The 19758-nt window shown below is 52.4% G+C and overlaps 1 protein-coding gene across 1 annotated transcript in view; it reads left to right on the top strand.

Annotated features, from left to right (window-relative positions):
* The window catches only part of ANO2 (anoctamin 2), a 334695-nt gene that overhangs the window by 109389 nt on the left and 205548 nt on the right, over positions 1 to 19758 (top strand). The window contains exons 8-10 of the mRNA XM_060167142.1: positions 1009 to 1064; positions 2191 to 2232; positions 7980 to 8044. Of these exons, the coding sequence (XP_060023125.1) occupies positions 1009 to 1064; positions 2191 to 2232; positions 7980 to 8044 (163 nt within the window). The remainder of the gene's footprint in view (positions 1 to 1008; positions 1065 to 2190; positions 2233 to 7979; positions 8045 to 19758) is intronic.

A 19758-nucleotide genomic window follows, 5' to 3' on the forward strand; every position in this document is an offset into this window, starting at 1 on the left:
TCTGTGCTGGACAGGAGCTTCTCTGTGGTGAGTATATTGGAGTTACAGGGATGGAGCCACTCCTTCACGTAACATCTGTTTAGTAGGGTCTGCTGTGTGTGTGCCCAGTGCTGTGGAATACTGTCGGGATTAAAAAAAAAAATGGATCCCCTGTCACGCGGTGTTCCAACTTTGTGGTCTCAGGACGTCTTTACACTTTTAAAAATTATCGAGAGCGCCTACAGGGCTTTCATCTAGGTGTGTTATATTGATCAATATTTGTTATATTTGAAGTTAAAATTGAGAAAAGTTTAAAGTACAAGGATACGCAAGCCCACATTCCATTAGCTGTCCGGGGACGATGTCATCACAGGTCACAAAACTCCGCTGTAGACTCGTGAGAAAATAGGAGTATAAAAGCACACAGTGTCTTAGTACTACTATAAAAATAGTCTGACCTTATGAACCCCCTGAAAGGGTCATGGGGACACCCGGAGTTCCCCAGGTCACACTGCCCTAGGGATCTAATGGTCCAGGCAGGTCAGTCGTGGACCATAATGCACGCTGCCTTGTGAAGGAACAGGGAGGGGCCGGAAGTGAGTTCAGATGAAGTGCGGTGGGATGCTCTGACGGACGTGTTTATTGATTATAATTACAGTAATCCCTGTGGTCATTCCTATGCCGGTCACTGAACACAGATATTCTCAGCACATGGCTGTGGCCATGGAGGCAGTGGTGGTGAGGGTTCCGGGACCAGAGGGATCTGAGTGTACGAGGACAGGACGGACGTGACGTTTGAGAGAGCGTATCTGCTATTTAATCATAACTTTGCATTTGGGAAATGAAAAAATACTGTTCTTATGCTGAGAAGTCAAGCCCGAAAGGAACTTCTTGACTGGGAGGATCTGGAGGGGTAGGGGTCCTCAGCTGAGAGGTGGGGCTGGGGGAATTAGTATTTATCAGAAGACCAAGCTCAAGTTGAGAAACCCCTGCCCTACAGTTACCGTTTTCATCTTCCTTCTTCTGCAGGTATTAATTCTCTGATAGCAAATAATATCTACGAGGCTGCCTACCCCCTGCACGACGTGAGTACCGCCTCCATCAGTCAGCAGGGTGAACACTGCAGGCGACATGGTGGTGGATATATGGGCGGGGAGGCAGGAGGGAATGACGACGCTGAACCACCTGGGCTGGCTCCGGACCACTTGTGAATGAAAATAATCCCCAGTTGATTTTTGCCAGTTGTCTCAAACTGTTTCCGTTATTTCCCCGATGGAAGAACGAACTGGTTGTCTGGGCTTCCCTGCACTCCCTGCCCTGATTTTGAGGAAAGTGTGAGAAGACAGATAACGGCGTGTGGAGGGTTAAAGGGAGATGGGGAAGGTGGGTGGATAGCGGGGAGCGCAAGTCCCAGACCTGGATAATAACGCAGGCTGGACCGTCAGGCCCTCAAATGACTGAAAGTGATATTTTATATGTGATAGCTTTGTGTGGATATGAAATTCCTCATCCTATGCGAGGATGTATTAAGTGTCAGATCTTTTTTCTATCTTGACATATTTTAAGGATGTCTCTCAAAATCCCTTATACTGTTGTTTGGTTAAGAAAATGGAGAGACTGTAATGAAAGCTTTTCTTGGCTGCGAGGAATGTTATAAGCATCCTATAACAAAATGCAGTGATATTCTTCAAGATGGTTCGCGAGGAACTGAACTGGCCCGTGAACTCGGTGCCCCCAGGCTGCCCTGTCCACCCCATCGGTCGCTTTAGCATCTACCCTGCAGCGGTACCAAATGAGACCCCTGGGGTGGGGACTCCTCAGTGCCCGCAGGAATTTCCCAGGTGACCTTTTCTCCTCGCCAGCATCCTTGCTGTGGGCATACGCGAATTGAGGTTCTGCCGGGTATGGCCAGGGCGCAGGGGTGTTTTCCTGATGTGCTAGTCCATTTCCAGGTCGGGTTCTGCTGTTGCATTTGCTGTGAGGAGGTGCAGGGGGGTCTCTGAGGCCTATAAGGGGAGCCGCCCTGGGTGAGAAGCTGCCCACAGGAAACACAGCAGGTGATGGCGACCAAAGAAGCGGACCGGTGTCTCCTTACATGTCATGCTCTTCACCTTCCTTAAATGGGAATGAAAGAAAGGGATAACGTTAGAAAATTTAAAAGAAAACCCTGTCTCTGTTTTTGATCATTCCATTGGCTTTCTCCTCCTACAGGGTGAATATGATAGTCCAGGAGATGATGTGAATGACAGAAAGGTAAGCCAGCCTGATGCTGCGCTCGAGGACCACGCGGCAGTGGGGGGCTGCGTAGACGTGTCCTGCGTGTTCTGTTTACTGCTTATCTATTCCCAGCTGTTCTTCCACAGCTCGCTGTCCCCAGGCGTTTGGAAATGTGAGGGCATTTCTGGTCGTTGACGTGACTGTGTATGGGGGTGCTGTTGACATTTAGTGCCCGGTGGACCGGTGCTGCCAACCATCCTGAAATACATCCCACAGTCACACACAGAGGCAGTGTCCCTGCCCCTGAGGACAAGAGAGCTTTGGCTGAGAAACACTGAGCATCCAGATCCCTTCATTGATAGATGGGGAAACTGAGGCACAGAACGATTGTGCACCTTGCCCATGATGACACTGCTACCATAAACAGAGAAGGGGCTAGTGCCCCTCTGACCCTCAAATCTAGTGTTCCTGCTAAAAATATACCAGTATCCATGCCGTTATGGCTTGTTTGGGGAGGGTCGCCCTTAGGTTATTCTTATCCTCTGTGTCGAGGCAGACAGGTAGGGTACAGCCATTCCCAAATGATAGATGAGAAACCTGCATATTCCGGGCGGCTAGAAATAGGTTATATTTAAGGGAGGGAAAAGGGTCCCTTTGGAGGATCCCCCCTATGTCAGTCACAGCTCCTGCCTGGACAGCTCTTGTCCCCAGCCCTCCATCTAGATCCTGTTTCTTCTGTTTCCTGGTACTCTAGGAGCATGGGTTCCACCCTTCCCACCACGGCACGATGCTCTGAGCATCACCCAGCCTCTTTAGTGGGGGCTGCCCGTCTGGCCATCGCCCTCCTGCCATCTTCCCACCCAGGTCCCCCAGCCTTCAGCGACTCTGGTGAACAGACGAGGGTGGGCGAGGGTGGGCGGGATGAGGAATAGGAGCCCGTGTACCCCCTCCCCACACTCTGCTGTCTGGAAAATCATTCATCCCCCAAGTTGCTTTTGAGCAACCTTCTTTTTATCCAGCCTATTAGTCCCTGTTATGAAGTGTTAAGTATTAAAAACATATAAAGGCCTTTTCCAGAAATACTGCTGTGATTGCTTACATATGTCCCCTGCTCGGCCTGCCCAGGGAATCTGCTGTAGTTTTTCCATGTTTTAACCTCATCTGTTTTCTATCTGATGCTAATAGTCTCAGTGGTGTTTAATTTCCTGAAAAGTCCCGGATCAGATTTAAAGGAAAAGGAGGAAGCCTTTCTCCCCACATCTCACCTCCCTGGCCCCAGCCATTTTCTGTCCGCCTACTTTTTCTTGTCACATTACTCCCCTTTAAAGAGCGATCACCACCTACTGCCCACCTAAGTGACCCCCTGCTGGGTGGGTGGTAACCCTCAGCCCGTCAAGGTAGAACACTTTACAGGAACATTCCAGAGATCAGGAGCACACAGTACTCCTGGGAAAACTCAGCCAGCCCCCGGTTACCTGCACAGAGGCAGAGAGAAGCAAATTGTAGACCATCCAAAATATATGTACCTTTGCCTGGAATGATACTATATTATCGTTAACAGTAAAACCTTTTAACAAAACGTTTCCCTCCCAGAAATTGTTTCGCTTAGGCAGTGCTGCCTCCTCCCAGTGCACACCCCAAAGGGTGGGATGGGTAGAATCTGGCAGGCAGAGAGAGACCAGCCAGGACAGAGCTGCATCTTGGTGGTGGCTCGGTGAAGGTGGACAAGTGTCTTTGGAAGACAAGCAACCCATTCCTTGTGGCTTTTCCTTGGGTTTGCCAGCCAGTCCTGGCCTCCTTGTTTTCCTCTGCCGGGGTCATGGTTAGGGAAATAACGTTTGCTGTGATGGGAAATAAGAGAAACCAGGAGTGAGAGTGAAAGCTTTTTTCTGTCCATTTGGCTTGGGAAGCGGATACCCAGCACGGCAAGGAGACCAGTTCCGATGTCCATGAAAAGATTGTCCCGTCAGGACTAAAACCCTGGTGTCCAAATTCCAGCCAGTGCCACCACCAGGTGGACACGGTCTTTCATGTATGGCAAGGGGACCTCTCACTGCCGTGCTGGCTTCCTTCCTAGCACTTCAGAGGCATATGGGTGGGACCTAAAAGGTATCTTGAAAGAACCAGCTGAAATCTCTGTATAAGTGCAGCACATTTATTCGTATGTGTTACATTGTAAGAGTCTAGTGTTCTTCCAGAGGCTGCGGGAAGGGTTTTGGTTGGGTGCAAGGGAGAACCCTTGAAGTTGGTGCTGGAGGAGGTGGAGAAGGGTTGAGAACTGATGGGAGATCGCCCCCTGGGGGCCTTTAGGGGTGATCCGCCCATCCTGCCCGTACCTGGGGTTCGCCTCCTTCTTCCCTGCGATTTGTGGCTGTTCTGGGGATGTGCCTCATAGGCGGAGAGCGATCTCCTTCCCCGCAGCTCGCCTAGTGCGGCCTGCAGTCTCGATGACTCAGCCCCCTCCCAGAGGGTAATTCACGAGAGGCTCCCTCCCTCTGGAGAGCAGGGGTTTCTTGCCTTTCTAGAGAGCTGGGCTGCGAGGGTGTGGATGGGCCCCTCCCACTGCCAGCACCCACCTCATTCCACATCCGCCAGACTTACCTGCTTTGCTCAGGCATCCCAGGGGAGGGACTGTCACCATCTTCCAGGGGCTGACTGAGTCCCAGCAGCTCCCCGTGGCTTCCCTGCCCACTTACAGGGAACCCGAAGCACAACCTGGAAGATACTCATCTTAAACTTTAGAAACTTTAGCAGTTTCTAAACCCTTCGTCCTGAATTTTCCAGCTTTTGCAGATGATTATCTCCTCTAGTGGGCAGTTAAAAAGTCAGTCTTGTCTTTCTGACGGGAAAGGTACTTTTCTTCTTGGTTTCACTTGAGGACTAGTTTTCCCATCCTGCACAACTCCCATTTTACTAGTGGGGAAGTGACCTGCCAAAAAACCCAACAGGTCATTGCAGGATCCAGAGGTAGAATTCCATCCTCTCCTATCCTGGTCCACCCTGTCCCATCAATGCCTCTGAGCCGGCTACAGCTGGCGTCTTTCTGTCTGTCCCAGGTCCGGCTGCTCTCTGAGGAGCTTGTGGCCTCAGGGGGGGCCCCGAGTCTCGGGCATCTTGCCGTTCTCTGGCGTTGCAGATGGTTTTAACAGTTGGGTGCTTTATAGTCCCATGAAATACTTAAGCCAGCTGACCGATGTGACCCTAGGAAGCCAACCTGGCCTCCTGTATGCTCTGATCCATCAGATGGTGTGGTCCCCTTGTTGCTTCCTGCCCTGAAGGTTTGGGGTCAGACCCACATGCTTGGAATTACATCCGAGGCCTCCGAAATAAGGCTCTGTGAGCAGGAGCTGCAGAGCCTCCTGGCTCTGTTCGCAGGCTTGGCCGGTAGGTGAAGAGGGCATGGCATAACTCTGAGGGAGAGAGTGTATTTGCTAGGAGCTCATTAGAAAGTTCTAGACTCTGCAGGTTTAAAGGGATTATTGCAGGTTACCCTGGTTGTCCTCTTGCACTTGACGCACACAGGCTCATCCCTGTTGACTGCCGGTCTGTCCCAGGACCCTGTAACCCGGGGCTTAGCCCGATCCACCTGGTCTCGAACTGTGTGATTAAACATTTGCAGAGACAGGGAAGGGTCTACAGCACCCTCCCTCCCCTGCAGAGCTGTGCGAGCTGGCCCGGCAGAGCCACATGGGCGGTGGGTAGGCATCGTCGCATCACCTTCCAGGTTTGACGCCCTGGAGCTCCAGCTCTTCCAGGGGTTGCCTGGCGATCTCCTCTGCTGTGTCCATCTGGCCCGTCTGGAACCACTCTTGTCAAGGTCAACCATGGGTCACTGGGTCCAAGGTCATCTCTTGGTTCTCCTCCAGCCTGACCCGTCAGCCATATTTGACCCAGATGCTCACCTTCTTCCCTTGGAATCCCATGGTCCCTTGGCCTCCAGGACACCACCCACTTCTAGTCCGGTGCCGTGTCCCATTGTTCCTCTGGCGCTTCTGCTGCTCTTCATCATCCCCTTGACCTCTGAACGGTGGAGCACCCAGGGCCCCGGCGTCACGCCTCTTCTCTACCTCTCTCTCTTTGACAGTTGCATCCGTAACTTGATGACTTTACAAATCATGTCTTCTCTGACTCTGGACTCTCCTTTGAACTCCAGACTTTTTCTTTTATTTTGCAGTATGCGGGCCTCTCACTGTTGTGGCCTCTCCTGTTGCGGAGCACAGGCTCCAGACGCGCAGGCTCAGCGGCCATGGCTCACGGGCCCAGCCGCTCCGTGGCATGTGGGATCTTCCCGGACTGGGGCACGAGCCCGCGTCCCCTGCATCGGCAGGCTGACTCCCAACCACTGCGCCACCAGGGAAGCCCCCCCCCGCCCCCCCCCACCAGTCCTTTCTAACTGGGGTTATGTCCCAAGATTCTCCCCTTGCTCAGCGCCAGCCTTCCGGCTTCCCTCTTCATCCTAGGACGTGCCCTTTCCTCTAGGCCTTGGCACAGAAGGAGTGTTCTTCTAGCTGCAACATAACCACCTACTTCCTTCAGGTCTCAGCCCAAATGTCACCTCCTCAGAGAGGCCCTCCCTTGCCATCCTTTTCTTTTTTTTTTTTAATACCTATCAATAATTACTTTATTTTTTAAATTATTTTATTTTTTATCTTTAAAAAAATTTTATTGGAGTATAGTTGATTTACAATGTTGTGTTAGTTTCAGGTGTACAGCAAAGTGAATCTGTTATACATATACACATATCCACTCTTTTTTAGCTTCTTTTCCCGTATAGGTCATTACGGAGTATTGAGTAGAGTTCCCTGTGCTATACCGTAGGTCTTTATTAGTCATCTATTTTATATGTAGTAGTGTGTGTATGTCAATCCCAACCTCCCAGTTTATCCCTCCCCACTTTCCCCCTTGGTAACCGTAAGTTTGCTTTCTACATCGGTGACTCTATTTCTGTTTTGTCAATGAGTTCATTTGTACCATTTTTTTAGATTCCACATATGAGTGATATCATATGATATTTGTCTTTCTCTGTCTGACCTACTTCACTCAGTGTGACGATCTCTAGGTCCATCCATGTCCCTGCAAAATGGCATTATTTTGTCCTTTTTATGGCTGAGTAATGCTCCATTGTATATATGCACCACGTCTTCTTTATCCATTGCTCCATCGATGGACATTTAGGTTGTCTCCGTGTCTTGGCTATTGTAAATGGTGTTCCCTTGTCATCCTGTCTAAAATAGCAGCCTACCCCGCTCTTCATATTCTCCTCCCTACCTTGATCTGTTTTTCTCCGTGACATTTATAAGTTAATATTTGTCTCTGCACACAAGGGGTAATAAGCCCCACGATGGCAGTGACTTGGTCTGGTTTACTGCTTTATCCAGTGTCTGGACAGGGCCTGGCACAAGGTGGATATTCAGTCAGTACTTATCAAACGAGTGAATAAATGAACGCCAGGGCGCATCTGGCTGGACTCAACAAGGCGAGGGAGTGAAGAGCGAGGGGTTTTGCGTGGTAGGTGCAGCACACCCAGAGTGTGAGGAAGATCACCTTTACTATTGGGGGAGGACAAGTCAGCTTCTGCAGCCTCCTGCCTTTGGAGTCTCCCTGTGGATACCTCATGGGAATTCTCCTGGAAGCTGGGCTTTGGGGATTCGATTTTGACTTGCCAGGATGGCTTTGGTGGGGAGGGGTGTGTGTCAAATGTTGACTTGCTAAAGCTGAATAACGAAAGGTGAATAGTTGTCTGCTGTACCTCTAATCTGGTTCCCCGTTTTTTTTTTGTTTAGCTGCTGTATCAAGAATGGGCACGCTATGGGGTGTTTTATAAGTTTCAGCCTATTGACCTCATCAGGTAAGATGTGGGAGGGGACTCTTGGGAGGACCCAGAAGGTCTCTGCCGACTGTCTTGGCTCCCGGAAGTGTGTTGGCCGAGCAGAGGGCTTGGCTGCTCTAGGCTGTGACGCCCCTGCTCTGTGTCCTACAGGTGGGGAGCCAGCTCCTGGGTGGGGGAGGGCAGTGGCAGCTGTGGGGCAGCAGGTAATGTGGACGGATGTTCCATGACTTGCCTCTTGGGGTCTTCAGCACTGTGGTCTCTCCCTGCCTGCTCTTGTGGGGAGAGGAGTGAGTAGAGTTCTTTTATTATCGTCCCTCAAATTTGCCTAGAGAAGAACGTGGGTGAAGCAGATCCTTGGGTCATTCCCAAGTAGCCACAGTATTGACCAAGAGAAGGGAAGACCCGGCACATTGTATAAGGGCTAAGCCAGCTGCTCTGCGTGGAAATGCAGGCTTTTTATGGCTTCTCCAAAAATTTGGAAGGGAGAAGAGAACTGGGTCCTAAACCTCTCCCTTCAGTGCTGCTCCTAAAATGATGCCCTATTGCCTTGGGAATTTCCCCAGTTTCTACAGAACATGGGTGAAAAGCTTTTTGAAAGAACTTTCTAGAAGGCAGTAGGTCTGAGTAGCCTCAAGTGGGTTGAGGGCTCTAGGAACTCCACGGGCTGTTGAAGCCCCACCTCTTTCCCAGCTGGCATGTTGGGAGGACCCCTGTGCAGTGGGGGACCACCGGGCTGAGTGGGGTCTGGAGACTGGGGTCTTGCCCAGGCTTGGCCACTAGGGGCGATTGTTGCTCTGGTCAAGTCGCGTCCCCGCTTTGGTCTTCGGCATCCTGGTTTTCCGAGACTGGGAGCCTGAGCTAGGGCTCTGCGGGGGAAATTGAGAGCACGCTTATTTGGAAACTGTGGGGACCCTCGGCCCTGTGCCTGACACAGTGGACTCGCTGCCACTCAGTCACCTGTGGCTCACTTTAATGAGCTAATTCATCAGCCTGCAAACTCAGAGAGTGTTCCAGGCTGCTCGCCCTGGGCTGGGACCGCGAGAGGGGTGGCCGCCAGAAGGATCGAGTCCAGAGGGAGGGATTCCAGCTTCTTCTTGGAAGAAGACAGCAGGCTGGGAGTCACAGTTTGGGCAGGCTCACCTCCCACGCAGAGATGGGATGGCCCTCCCAGGGAACTGGGAGCTCAGTTGGACAGCAGGTGTTTGTTCCAGCTGAAGACCGTTAGCCGAGGGGCTGGGGTCGGGGAGCAGGGCCACAAATGCCGGTGACCGAGGCCCCCTCACCCTGCACCTCCCGTCCCCTGGCGGCCTTTTGTGAGGTGCGGCCACCTAGACTGTTCTCTGGGCCACACCAGGGCTGCTTCCTCCGTGCCTCGTGGGCTTTGATCATCCTCTCTGCCTCTCTGGTGGCCACCCACGCTGTCGCCTGTTTTCTCCAACTATTCACTCCTTTTGAAAAAATACGATGCCAGAAAATAAAAATTCTCCCTCCCGGAGAGCCCCACGTTTTCCTCCGGAGACTTCGGGTGACCGGCCGCCAGCTAAGCGGGCAACGGCTCCAGTGTGCCCTCCGTTTCAGCCACCGGAGCAGCCTCACCTGCGGGGGAAGAGGTGCCTTTGGAGCAGATCCTGGCTCTGGGGTCTGGCGGTTCCCGAGGACGCAGAGCCCAAAGCTGTCCAGACGGGTGCAGTGTGCTGTGGGGCTGGGGGCTGTCCACTGCCGCTTCCTCACCTGCTGCACAGTGCCAGTGGCCTGGATGTGGGGCTCGGACGCGCCTGGAGCCTCGGACATCTTTCAGACACTGGCTAGAGGGGAGGGGATGGGACACAGGTAGTATGGGGGCTGTAGTGGGGGACTGTGGCCTACCCAGAGCGGGTGAGGAACTTACTCTGCTGCAGAGAGACGAGGGGACTGTAGTGGGGAGAGAGGGAAGGGACAGAGGCCTTGGGGGCATAGGTGGGTAGCAGAGGCAGGGAAGCCAAGAGCAGGCAGCTGGAGAGGAAACTGGGGTGGCGGGTGTGGGTCTCCCCGCACTCAGCCGGCTCCCCCTAAGCTCGTGTGTCCACGTCACCTCCTTCTTCTCCGCCATCTGCCAGTCCCCGGTCTGACCCCAACTCCTGTGGGTGTGTCTTCAGCGCCACTTCCCTCTGCTGCCACTTCTTCTCCATCCTTCCTGCCTTCACCTGTCGGGACCTAGCGGCCCACAGGGCCCAGCCTGAGGCCACCCTGACCCTGTGGTTCCATCGCGACTCATGCCTGTGAACTGCGCCCTCTTGGTGCTCACGTAGGAACTGCACCCATGTGGTCAGTGCTGAAGCATCCGCAGAGGCAGGGGGGTCCAAGTTGAAGGTAAGCCCTGCAAAGGCCCAGCCGAGCTGTTTCCCGCCCGTCGCCTTGGGCCCCCAGCTCCTCATTGGCAGCACCGAGCGCTGCTTCTCTCCCGGTGCCCACGGTTTGGAACATTCGAAAGCACGGAGCAGCTGAGAGCCCAGCAGGGTGGGAGATCCGTTGGCACGTAAAGCTACCCTTCCCCTTCCGCAACCCTTCAAGCCTAAACTTGAGATTTAGGCTCCTTTCCCAGGTGTGTAAAGTGGACAGAGGGGGAGCAAGATGCCCCTTCCCGGGGCTTCCCTGGTGGCGCAGTGGTTGAGAGTCCGCCTGCCGATGCCGGGGACGCGGGTTCGTGCCCCGGTCTGGGAAGATCCCACATGCCGCAGAGCGGCTGGACCCGTGAGCCATGGCCGCTGAGCCTGCGTGTCCGGAGCCTGTGCTCCGCAACGGGAGAGGCCACAACAGTGAGAGGCCCGCGTACCGCAAAGAAAAAAAAAAAAAAAAAGATGCCCCTTCCCTGCACCCCACGCCCCTGCCCCCCCAGCTGCATGGGCATCCAGGCCCAGCAGGCTGCACTGTGAGATTGCTGATGGCGCTCCCGGGCCAGCAGAGCTCTCCACCCTGAGTCATACCCTTGCTCTAGAAACCTCGGGGCCTGCAGGCCTGAGTGGAGTGTGTGTGTGTGTGTGTGTGTGTGTGTGTGTGTGTGTGTGTATGTGAGTTGCCTGGGAAGCTCCCCAGGGAGGGATCCAGTAGCGACCCCTCTCACAGAAGAATCTCCTGGGAACTCCGAGCCCGAAGCACTTGTGCCCTGGAAGAAGCAAGGTGTGTGTTGGAGCCAGTGGGGGAGGTGATGCTGTAGCTGGAGAGAAACGGCCCTGCTAGTCCCTTGGGGCCACCTGGGTGTCCCTGCAGGCGGAGGAGTAGATTTCTGCCTGCACGGCCCTGGGTTAACTCCCTGACATTTCTGCCTGCACGGCCCTGGGATGACTCCCTGACATCCCAGGGGGGAAATGGCCTTTATTTTCTGGGGAACCCGGGAGGCTGGGCCTTTAGGCTTGACTAATACGGGGTGATCCCGTATTAGTCAGCGCCCTGCCCTGTCTTTTCACTAAAATGAACATCTGCTCACGGGCATATTTTCTTAGCTGGGAGGTTTTGATATGGATGAGATAAAACAGCAGGCTCTGGACATCTGAGTTAGGTTTAGCTGCTCACCGCGCTTGGCTGAGCTGAGATGCACAATTGTATTTTGAAGCATCTGCGCTGCCTGACTGTGACCGCATGTGGAGGAGACGTGCCCAGAAGTCCGCCGGGCTCGGGGGGTGTGCAGCTGTGGACTTTGGGGACGGGGCCAAGGGCATCGTACGCAGGCAGCATCCACCGTGTCAAGTCGGGATTACAGTTTAGAGAGGGGTAAACGGCTCTTCCTCGTTCCCTCCTCTTTCAGGGATGCCATTTCCCAAGGGAGGCTTCCTAAGGTCAGGCCCTGGGCGTGAAACCCATCCCTGTGGCAGGTCTGGAGTCCTCTCAGAAATGTCCTGCTTCCTCAATGACCTAACAGTGGCATCTATGCCATTTCAAGAGCCTTTGGGCATCATCTGTGGACAGCAAGAGTGGCACTGTGCCTCCACCTGGCTACACGTCTCTACCATCCTAGACTTCCAGCTGCCTCCAGCCCCACCAGTGCAGAGCCCATCCAGGACCTCGGCATCGCAGGAATTGGCTTTTCCTCCTCCTGATAAAAGGCAGAGGTGCTTGCTCTTGCCAGAATTCCCCAGAAAGGCCACTAGAAGGTTGCGTGATTTGATCCATACCTCTGTGTCTCTGAGCCCCACTTCTGACCTCCTGAAACACGACGCATCCACATCCCTCCAGGAGGGAGACGGAGGAAGCCACGTTCTTTCTTAGGAGGCTTCTCAGCAGGCCAGGCTCAGGAAGGACTGGCTGCAGCTGGTTTGGGGGAGGGAATGGAGAGGAAAAAATGTTGATCAACCTGTGATGAATTATTTCCTGAGCCCTGCTGCCTCCTCCTTGATCCTTCCCTGGGATTTATAAAGGCAGTTCAGCTCAATGCAGTAAACATTTACTGATGCTCACAGTGAGCAAATCTCTGGAGGCACAGCGAGATGTAGGGCGGAGTTTGCGTCCTTACGGATCTAGCAGTTACGTAGGGAGACAGACCCGTGGGAGGCAGGATGAATTGAGGGCTTTTCAGGACTGTCATATATAAGTACTAACATGACAGGTTGGGACAACAGATGGAGAGTGGTTGCTACTAGCAGAATAAGGGAAGACTTCCTAGAAGAGGTGGTGCTGGAATTGGAAACATTGCTTTCTGAAAGGTTGAGGTTAAAGGTCCTGAATGTGTCTTTGTCACCAGCCTGGGCTGCCCCGAATATGGACTTGTTGAGCCCGGTGTCGATGGCCAGAAATCACAGTGCCCCAAAGCCAGGTCCCTCCTGACTGTCAGTTGGAAGAGGTCAAGGTCAAGTCAAGAACTTGACTTGCAGATCTCGCCCCACCTGCATGGACTCTGTGCCAACCTGGCCCGTGTCCCTGGCTCTGACCTGTAAGTTAGCAGAGCATCCAGGCTTGGAAGGAGATGAGAGGCTGGACCCAAGAGAGGAAGCCAAGGAGTGGTGACGTGTGGGGCTAGCACCTTGGTATCTGCAGGTCTCATCCTTTGAAGTATTGGATTTAGCAGGGAAATGTTATGCAGGCTGGAAAGAAGTCATGTCTCATGGGCCTGAAGAAGATTTTTCCTTTACCTCTGAGGGCGTAGGAACATAGTAGACAGAGAAAAATAGGCAGTAGCTGGTTGAGGCGAGGCAGAAACAGGGATGACGATGTTCCGTGCAGTTACATTCTGGCCCGTTTTACAGAGTGGGAAATAAGTCAAGCTGTTTATAAAACGTGAGGTGTCCCACTCTCCTTTCTCTGCCCCCTCCCTGCAGAGTGCCACTCCCCGCCTGGTCTGCACCCTCTAGAGGAGAGGAGTCGGCCTGGGGCTGCCAGTGGACCAGGAGTTGAATACGGTGCCCCCAGCTCTAGTCTGAGGCTGCACCCAAAGGCCGTCCTGGTCCCCTGGGTGGCCTCCCTGCCTTCCATGGCTGGTGGCTCTTGGTTCAGATCAAACTGAATCTTCCTTCCTGGAGTATCAGCCGTATGGTACCTGGTGGCTCCCGTGGCACCAGGGGGCTGCACGCGCATCCCCATGGCCGCCCAGGGTTGCACGGCCAGAGCTGGGACGGGGTGAGGGTCTGGTTTCCCAGCTCACTGCCTCCTTGACTCCCTTATGTCAAGTCCTATTTCCCAAGGGGAAGAGAAGCTGATGTTAGCCTGAAAATATGTGACAAAGCTGTAATTTCCTATCCCCTTGGACCTTGTGTGCAGTAAACTCTCAGTTATCCAGAACCCCTGGGACCAAACCACGGCATCACAGAGGTGGGAGGAGCTTAGAGGCTGGCTGACCTCAGTGCCCCGCCGTGGAATGGGGAATTGAAGATTCCTCTCCCCGCATGTTGATCGAGCAGATGCCCAGCCTCTGCATGATTTATCTTGTAATGGGAGAGACGCCTGGCCTCGGGGGCAGCTTGTTTGTCTGCTGGACATTTTTAGCCACTAGAAATGGTCATGGAGCCAGAGCAAGAGCTCTGCTGATTTCCCTCTGTTTCAGTCCTGTTCTGAACAAGAGCATCCTATTGTGTAGGCCAGCCTTTAATTAGTTGAAAATAGCTCTCGCGTCCCTAACAGTTCTGCATGCATAACACGCATAACACGCCTGGCCTCGCTGTGTGTCCTCCTGTAATGCGGGCTCTTCTGACAGCCTCATCCTCGTGATTGTCCTCTTTGGGACCCACTGGCCTGGGAAAGTCAGAGCAGGGCCCTCCTGCACGCACACCGCACCTGGTATAGTTAAGCTGACACCTGTTTGCACTGACCACATGTGAGACACTGGTGCTGGGGGTTAGAGATGACTTAAGCATGACCCCGTTCTCCAGGAGCTCAAGCTCAAAGTCAAATTCCCAAGCGTGTAGATGACCACGTGGCTTTTCTGGGAAATGGAGGGACAGACCGATGGAGAAAATTTTCAAAGAGTAACTGTGAGGCTATAGAAAACCAGGGTATAGAGAAGATCATGGGGGTGGGAGGGAGCTGACCCCCAGACCAGTCATCTGTGATGAGGGGGCTCAGGGCTGTCAGCTGTGCCTCGGGCAGAGATTTTGGGGGGTGACTCTGACTCTTTCTGGAAACATCCGTTGACGCATGGCAGCACCCACAGACCCCTGAAAATCTCAGGAAACATTTTAGGATCACGTCACTTAGGGATTTCCCAAATCGCGGCAAAACCTCATATGTCCAAGTCAGGGTATCCTGCCTAGAGAAAAACCAGCCAGGCTAGAACTGTTTCAGGGAGGGAAAAGAAATGTGATCAAAGATGTAAAGAGGCAGCCGTATGAAGACAGACTTAAAACAAATAAGAGCTCCTACTCTAGGAAGAAGTGGAGACGGAGTGAGGCTGCACTTGTTAATTTAGAAGATGGATAGAGTGACTGTCCACGTGTTTATCAAACCCCGAGGCACCTGCCTAGGGACATTCCTCTAGACTGAGAGCAGTGGGTTAAGGATGAGAAGAACTCGGTTTTGGCTCCAGCCTTGATTCCAAGTGATACAATACTGGGGCAAGCCGTTCTCTCTCAAGCCTCCATTTCCTCAGCTATGAAATGGGCATCATAACACCTGTCCTACCTTCCCCACAGTATTATTGCGAGGATTACGATATAGTTGTGCAAAGAGCGTGGTGATGGACACAGGTCTGGTTAGGTAGAGTTGTTATTTATCTGCTCCCTGGGAGAAGTTATACTATTCCCTAAACTAGCAGAATTTTATATAGTTCTTTAGTTTGTCTTGACAAATATTGTATAATCATAAGACTATTTTTTTAACATCTTTGTTGGAGTATAATTGCTTTACAATGGTGTGTTAGTTTCTGCTGTATAACAAAGTGCATCAGCTATACATATATCCCCATATCCCCTCTCTCTTGCGTCTCCCTCCCACTCTCCCTGTCCCACCCCTCCAGGCGGTCACAAAGCACGGAGCTGATCTCCCTGTGCTATGCGGCTGCTTCCCACTAGCTGTCTATTTTACATTTGGTAGTGTATGTATGTCCACGCCACTCTCTCACTTCAAGACTGTGTTTTTTTAAAAATTGTAAACCAATGTGCTGTATTCACGTTGCGTGTGTGTGCTCTGTGCCTCCAGCGACCCTGCCAAGTGGACGTTCTTACCTCCGTGTTACGGGGGGGAGGGGGTGGGGTACTGAGCTCAGGGAGATAGGAGCTTCCCGAAGCCACAAGCCAGCCCATCTGGGATTTAAACCCAGGCCTGTCTGACTCCAGAAACCGTGTGTTTGCCCTCGTACCACATGGCTGAAGGTGACCCAGAGCGTCGTCCAGCCAGCCGTTGGGCGAGCTGGGTTTTCAGATGCCTAGCGTTAATCCCTTTGATCAGCACTCTGAGGGACAGCTGGCGTGGTCTGCGGAGGGGGGAGTGGGCTCACTGACCAGGTCACCCCCTGCTCTGCGATGGGCCATCCTCGTGAACACCCCTGTCTCAGCAGGAGTGATGTGTCACTCGCAAGAGCTGTTTGTTAGGGGGCCCCCGAATGCCATGTTTTCGGTTTCTCATTTCTGCTTCTCAGAGTCTTTCTTTTCCCCGACTTCTTCCATGTCATCAGGTTGTCAGCTGTCACTTCTTGCTTTTGTCAACCGAGTAGGCTCCTTCCCGACTTCAGTTCGCTGCTCCGTCTCCGTCGCAGCTTTAGTAACCTGACCCCTGAGCAGGTAGCACTGTGCGCCAGGTAAGCCTCTTCCACAGCCTATCCTGGAGGCTGCCTCCTGGCAGGTGTGGGCTTTTGTGGAGGCTCTGCCTTTGTCATGGAAATGTTTTCCTGGCGTTTCCCAGTGAGAGTGAAATGGTGTTTCCAAGATGGGACCAGAGTCAGTGTGATGAGGCAGGTGGCTTTGCCAAGAAGAGCTGCATTCTGTCCCTCTTGCTTGTTTTGGGAGGTCACAAGAAATCCAGGCCAGAGCTCAGAGTCTGTTGACACAAGAGTCGATCCCTACATCAAGGGTCTACTGGATGCCAAGCTCTGTCGTGGGTGTGGTGTCAAAGCGAAAAGAAGGGGGAAAGCAGGAAGCTTGAAGTGTAACAGTGGGACCCCAGGTGCTCACAGTAGATCTGATGGAAGCTGCAGAGGTAAAGTGGTACCCAACGGGGAACCTGGGCACAGAGCTGTGCGTAGACGGGCTGGGGGCAAGGTGGTGGGCAAGGGGATGGGCCAAAGGTTCTGAAGGGGTTTGTGACTAGCTTTAGCGTGGTTGATGAGAGAAAGATGAGACTTACAGGACAGGCGAGTTTTGAGCAGAAAGTAGAGATTTGAAGGAAGAAGGGAGTGTGGTTGGGAGATTTACAGGAGTCAGGTTGAAGTATTCTTGGTCAGGACATGCTGACGGAAGTGGAGGCTCAAGAACAGGTTGAGGCTGCAGACAGCTGAGAGGAGAGCCCTGGGGCTACGGGAAGTGGTTGGAGGAGGTATCTGAGACGGTGCAGGGGGAGGAAAGCCTAGACCAAGGGGCCATGATGATGGGGAGCAAAAGGAGGTGCTGTCAAGTGGTTTCTCTGGGATTTAGGTGGCAAGACAGAGCTTTCGGGCGTTCAGGACTTGTGCACTCCTAGATGTGAGGTGGGAATGGCCCGTCTCACTCACCCACTCTTGGGAAACTTCGGGCAAGTCATTCAGCCCTTTGGATCTGGTGCACATCCTCTTGCTGAAAGAGAGAGAGAGGAACCTTTGCGTCTCCTCCACAAGCCCTCTAGGCTGTGACGGCAGCCGCCCTCTGACTGTGGGAAGCAGGACCTCAGGTGCATCCGAAGGGCTGATCTCGCCCTAGAAGGAAGGAGGGGACCGGTCGGGGGAGAAGTCACCATGGACGCGGCCCGACTCTTTGATCCCCCTGAGCCACTGTTTCACCTCCTGTCTCTGGAACCCCTGAGCTCCCCATTCCTGCTAATGATATTCTGCTGAGTGATGTTCTCCACCCATGCCACATGGGTATGTGACCAACATAAACAGAAAACGTCTTGACACATTGAATAACATCGTTGCAACACACGTTACAACAGCGACCGCAAGATCTCTCCATTTAATTAGCTGGGCATGCCCAGGCACTTTGCACAGACGTATGCCTCTGTTTCAGGAACGGAAAACCACAGCATTTTGTGGGTTTGGAAGTCACAGACATAAGCAAGAAAAAGACAAAACAAAAAGCTTCAAGATCGCTGCCTGGGAGACCGCTGTCCTCCAGTACCTTCTTGGGATTTTCTCAAGGTAGTCAAAGGTGTGTGGGTAGTTGGGTAACTGCCAGGGATGGCTGTCTGCCCTGGCAGAGTGGCTGACTCTGATGTGGAGAGGTTGTGACCCTCAGCCTGCATCGCCCAGCCCATTCCAGGGCCTCAGGAAGCACTCCTTGAGGGCTCAGGACTCAGGGCTGGTGCCTCAGCCCTGTCGGTTTCTTTCATAAGATCCGTGTTAACTGAACACAGGAGAGACAGAGATGAGATTGGAGGACTGGGACCTTGAACTTTTTATTTGGAATTGTAGTCTGCAGGAGGGTAAGGGCAATGGCTTACTTTCCAGCAGTTATCAGTTCTGACAACACGGCAGTATTTCCTTAGGCTGACACGCAGCCCAATCCTCAGCCTTCGGGCGGACAGGCAGCCGCCCCTTCTCCAGGCTTCCCCCCGGCCTGTTTCCCCTTCCTGTCAAATGCCCCCCTCCCCCCACCATGGACACCCTAACGCTTCTCTGAAGGTTTAGCCCTGGGGGTGAGGTTAAGCCCTCCGATGATCCGGCAGCCAGCTGGAAGCATCTCTCAGGGACATCGTGAAAGAAAGAGGAGAGTCCCCAAACTCAGACCTCTCACCGTCCAGCTGGGAGAAGACTCAGTGTTTTGGGAGAGAGACTTAAGAGAATGGATAATTCAGTTCCCTCTGATGCGGTATATTTATTGGACATCTTTGCTGTGTTTGTTTTATTTGTGTTTATTGTTTCAGGTGCTAGAGTTAAAGTGAAGAAAAAGATAGATGTGGACTGATTAGATAACTTACCTAATCGCCTTGGGTGATGAGATGATTTACCATCTAACCTAGGACACTCTTGAGAGTGAAAGGGAGCATTATTAATAGCTATGCTGAGTGTACTAGTCAGCTACTGTCAAAATAACACTGCGTAACAAACCACCCCCAGATCTACAGCTTACAACAATAGTTGTTTATTTTTCTTGCTCAAGTGTCTGTAGGTTGAGTGGAAAAGGTCTGTTTCAGGCTGAGGGTCGGCTGGGCTTGGCTCCAGGCTTCAGACTGTGTTCAGGTCTCCACAGGTCTGCACGCTCTCCATAGATCAGAAGCTACCTGGGCGTGGTCCTCTCATGGTGAGTCACAAGAGCACAAGGAAAAGCAGGGAAACAGACACACACAGTGCCTCTTAAGGCATCGTTGACATCCCATCCGCTAGGGCTCCACTGGCCAAAGCAGTCGTATGGCTGAGCACAAATCCATGTTTCTGGAAAGTACACTCTTTCTTAAGGGGAGAGGAGTCGGTATTTGCTGAACGCCCATGTAGCCTGCCCCAGTGAGACAACAGGTATAAACCAGGACCGTTCTGGAAATATGTGGACCTGTGGGCCACCCTTGTCTGGTCTTGTGGAGCTTATGAGCTAGCAGGAAAGACAGATTATGTCTAGTTTTTTATTATTGTTTTTATTGTTTTAAAATTTTTATTGGACTATAGTTGATTTATAATGATGTGTTAGTTTCAGGTGTATAGCAAAGTGATATATAAAACTGAATATATCAATATATATATTCTCTTTCAGAATCTTTTCCCTTATAGATTATTACAGGGTATTGAGTGTAGTTCCCTGTGCTGTACAGTAGGTCCTTGTTGTTTATTTTATATATAGTAGTGTGTATACGTTAATTCCAAACTCCTCGTTTATGCCAATAACGTATAGTTAATTGTGAGTGTGACGTGGGTTACACTAGCAGAGTGTGGGGTGTCATGGGCAATCCAGCCTCACTGGAGAAGGCCAGCTGGGGAAGTGACATTTAAACGAAGGTTTGGTGCGTGAGTGAGAGCCAGGCCGAGATGAGCAAAATAATGACAGTAGCTCACGGCCCGTGGTGCCTCCTGTGTGCCAGGCGCTGTTTAAGCCTCGTGCACTTGCTCACTCACAACGACCCTTCGAGACATACTATCACCCTCAGTTTACAGGTGAGCAGTTCAGACACAAAGAGGGTGTTAAGTCACCCGCCGTCACACAGCTAGTGAGTAA

The sequence above is a fragment of the Lagenorhynchus albirostris genome, chromosome 11 (genome assembly GCF_949774975.1).
Source record: "Lagenorhynchus albirostris chromosome 11, mLagAlb1.1, whole genome shotgun sequence".
Lineage (NCBI taxonomy): Eukaryota > Metazoa > Chordata > Mammalia > Artiodactyla > Delphinidae > Lagenorhynchus > Lagenorhynchus albirostris.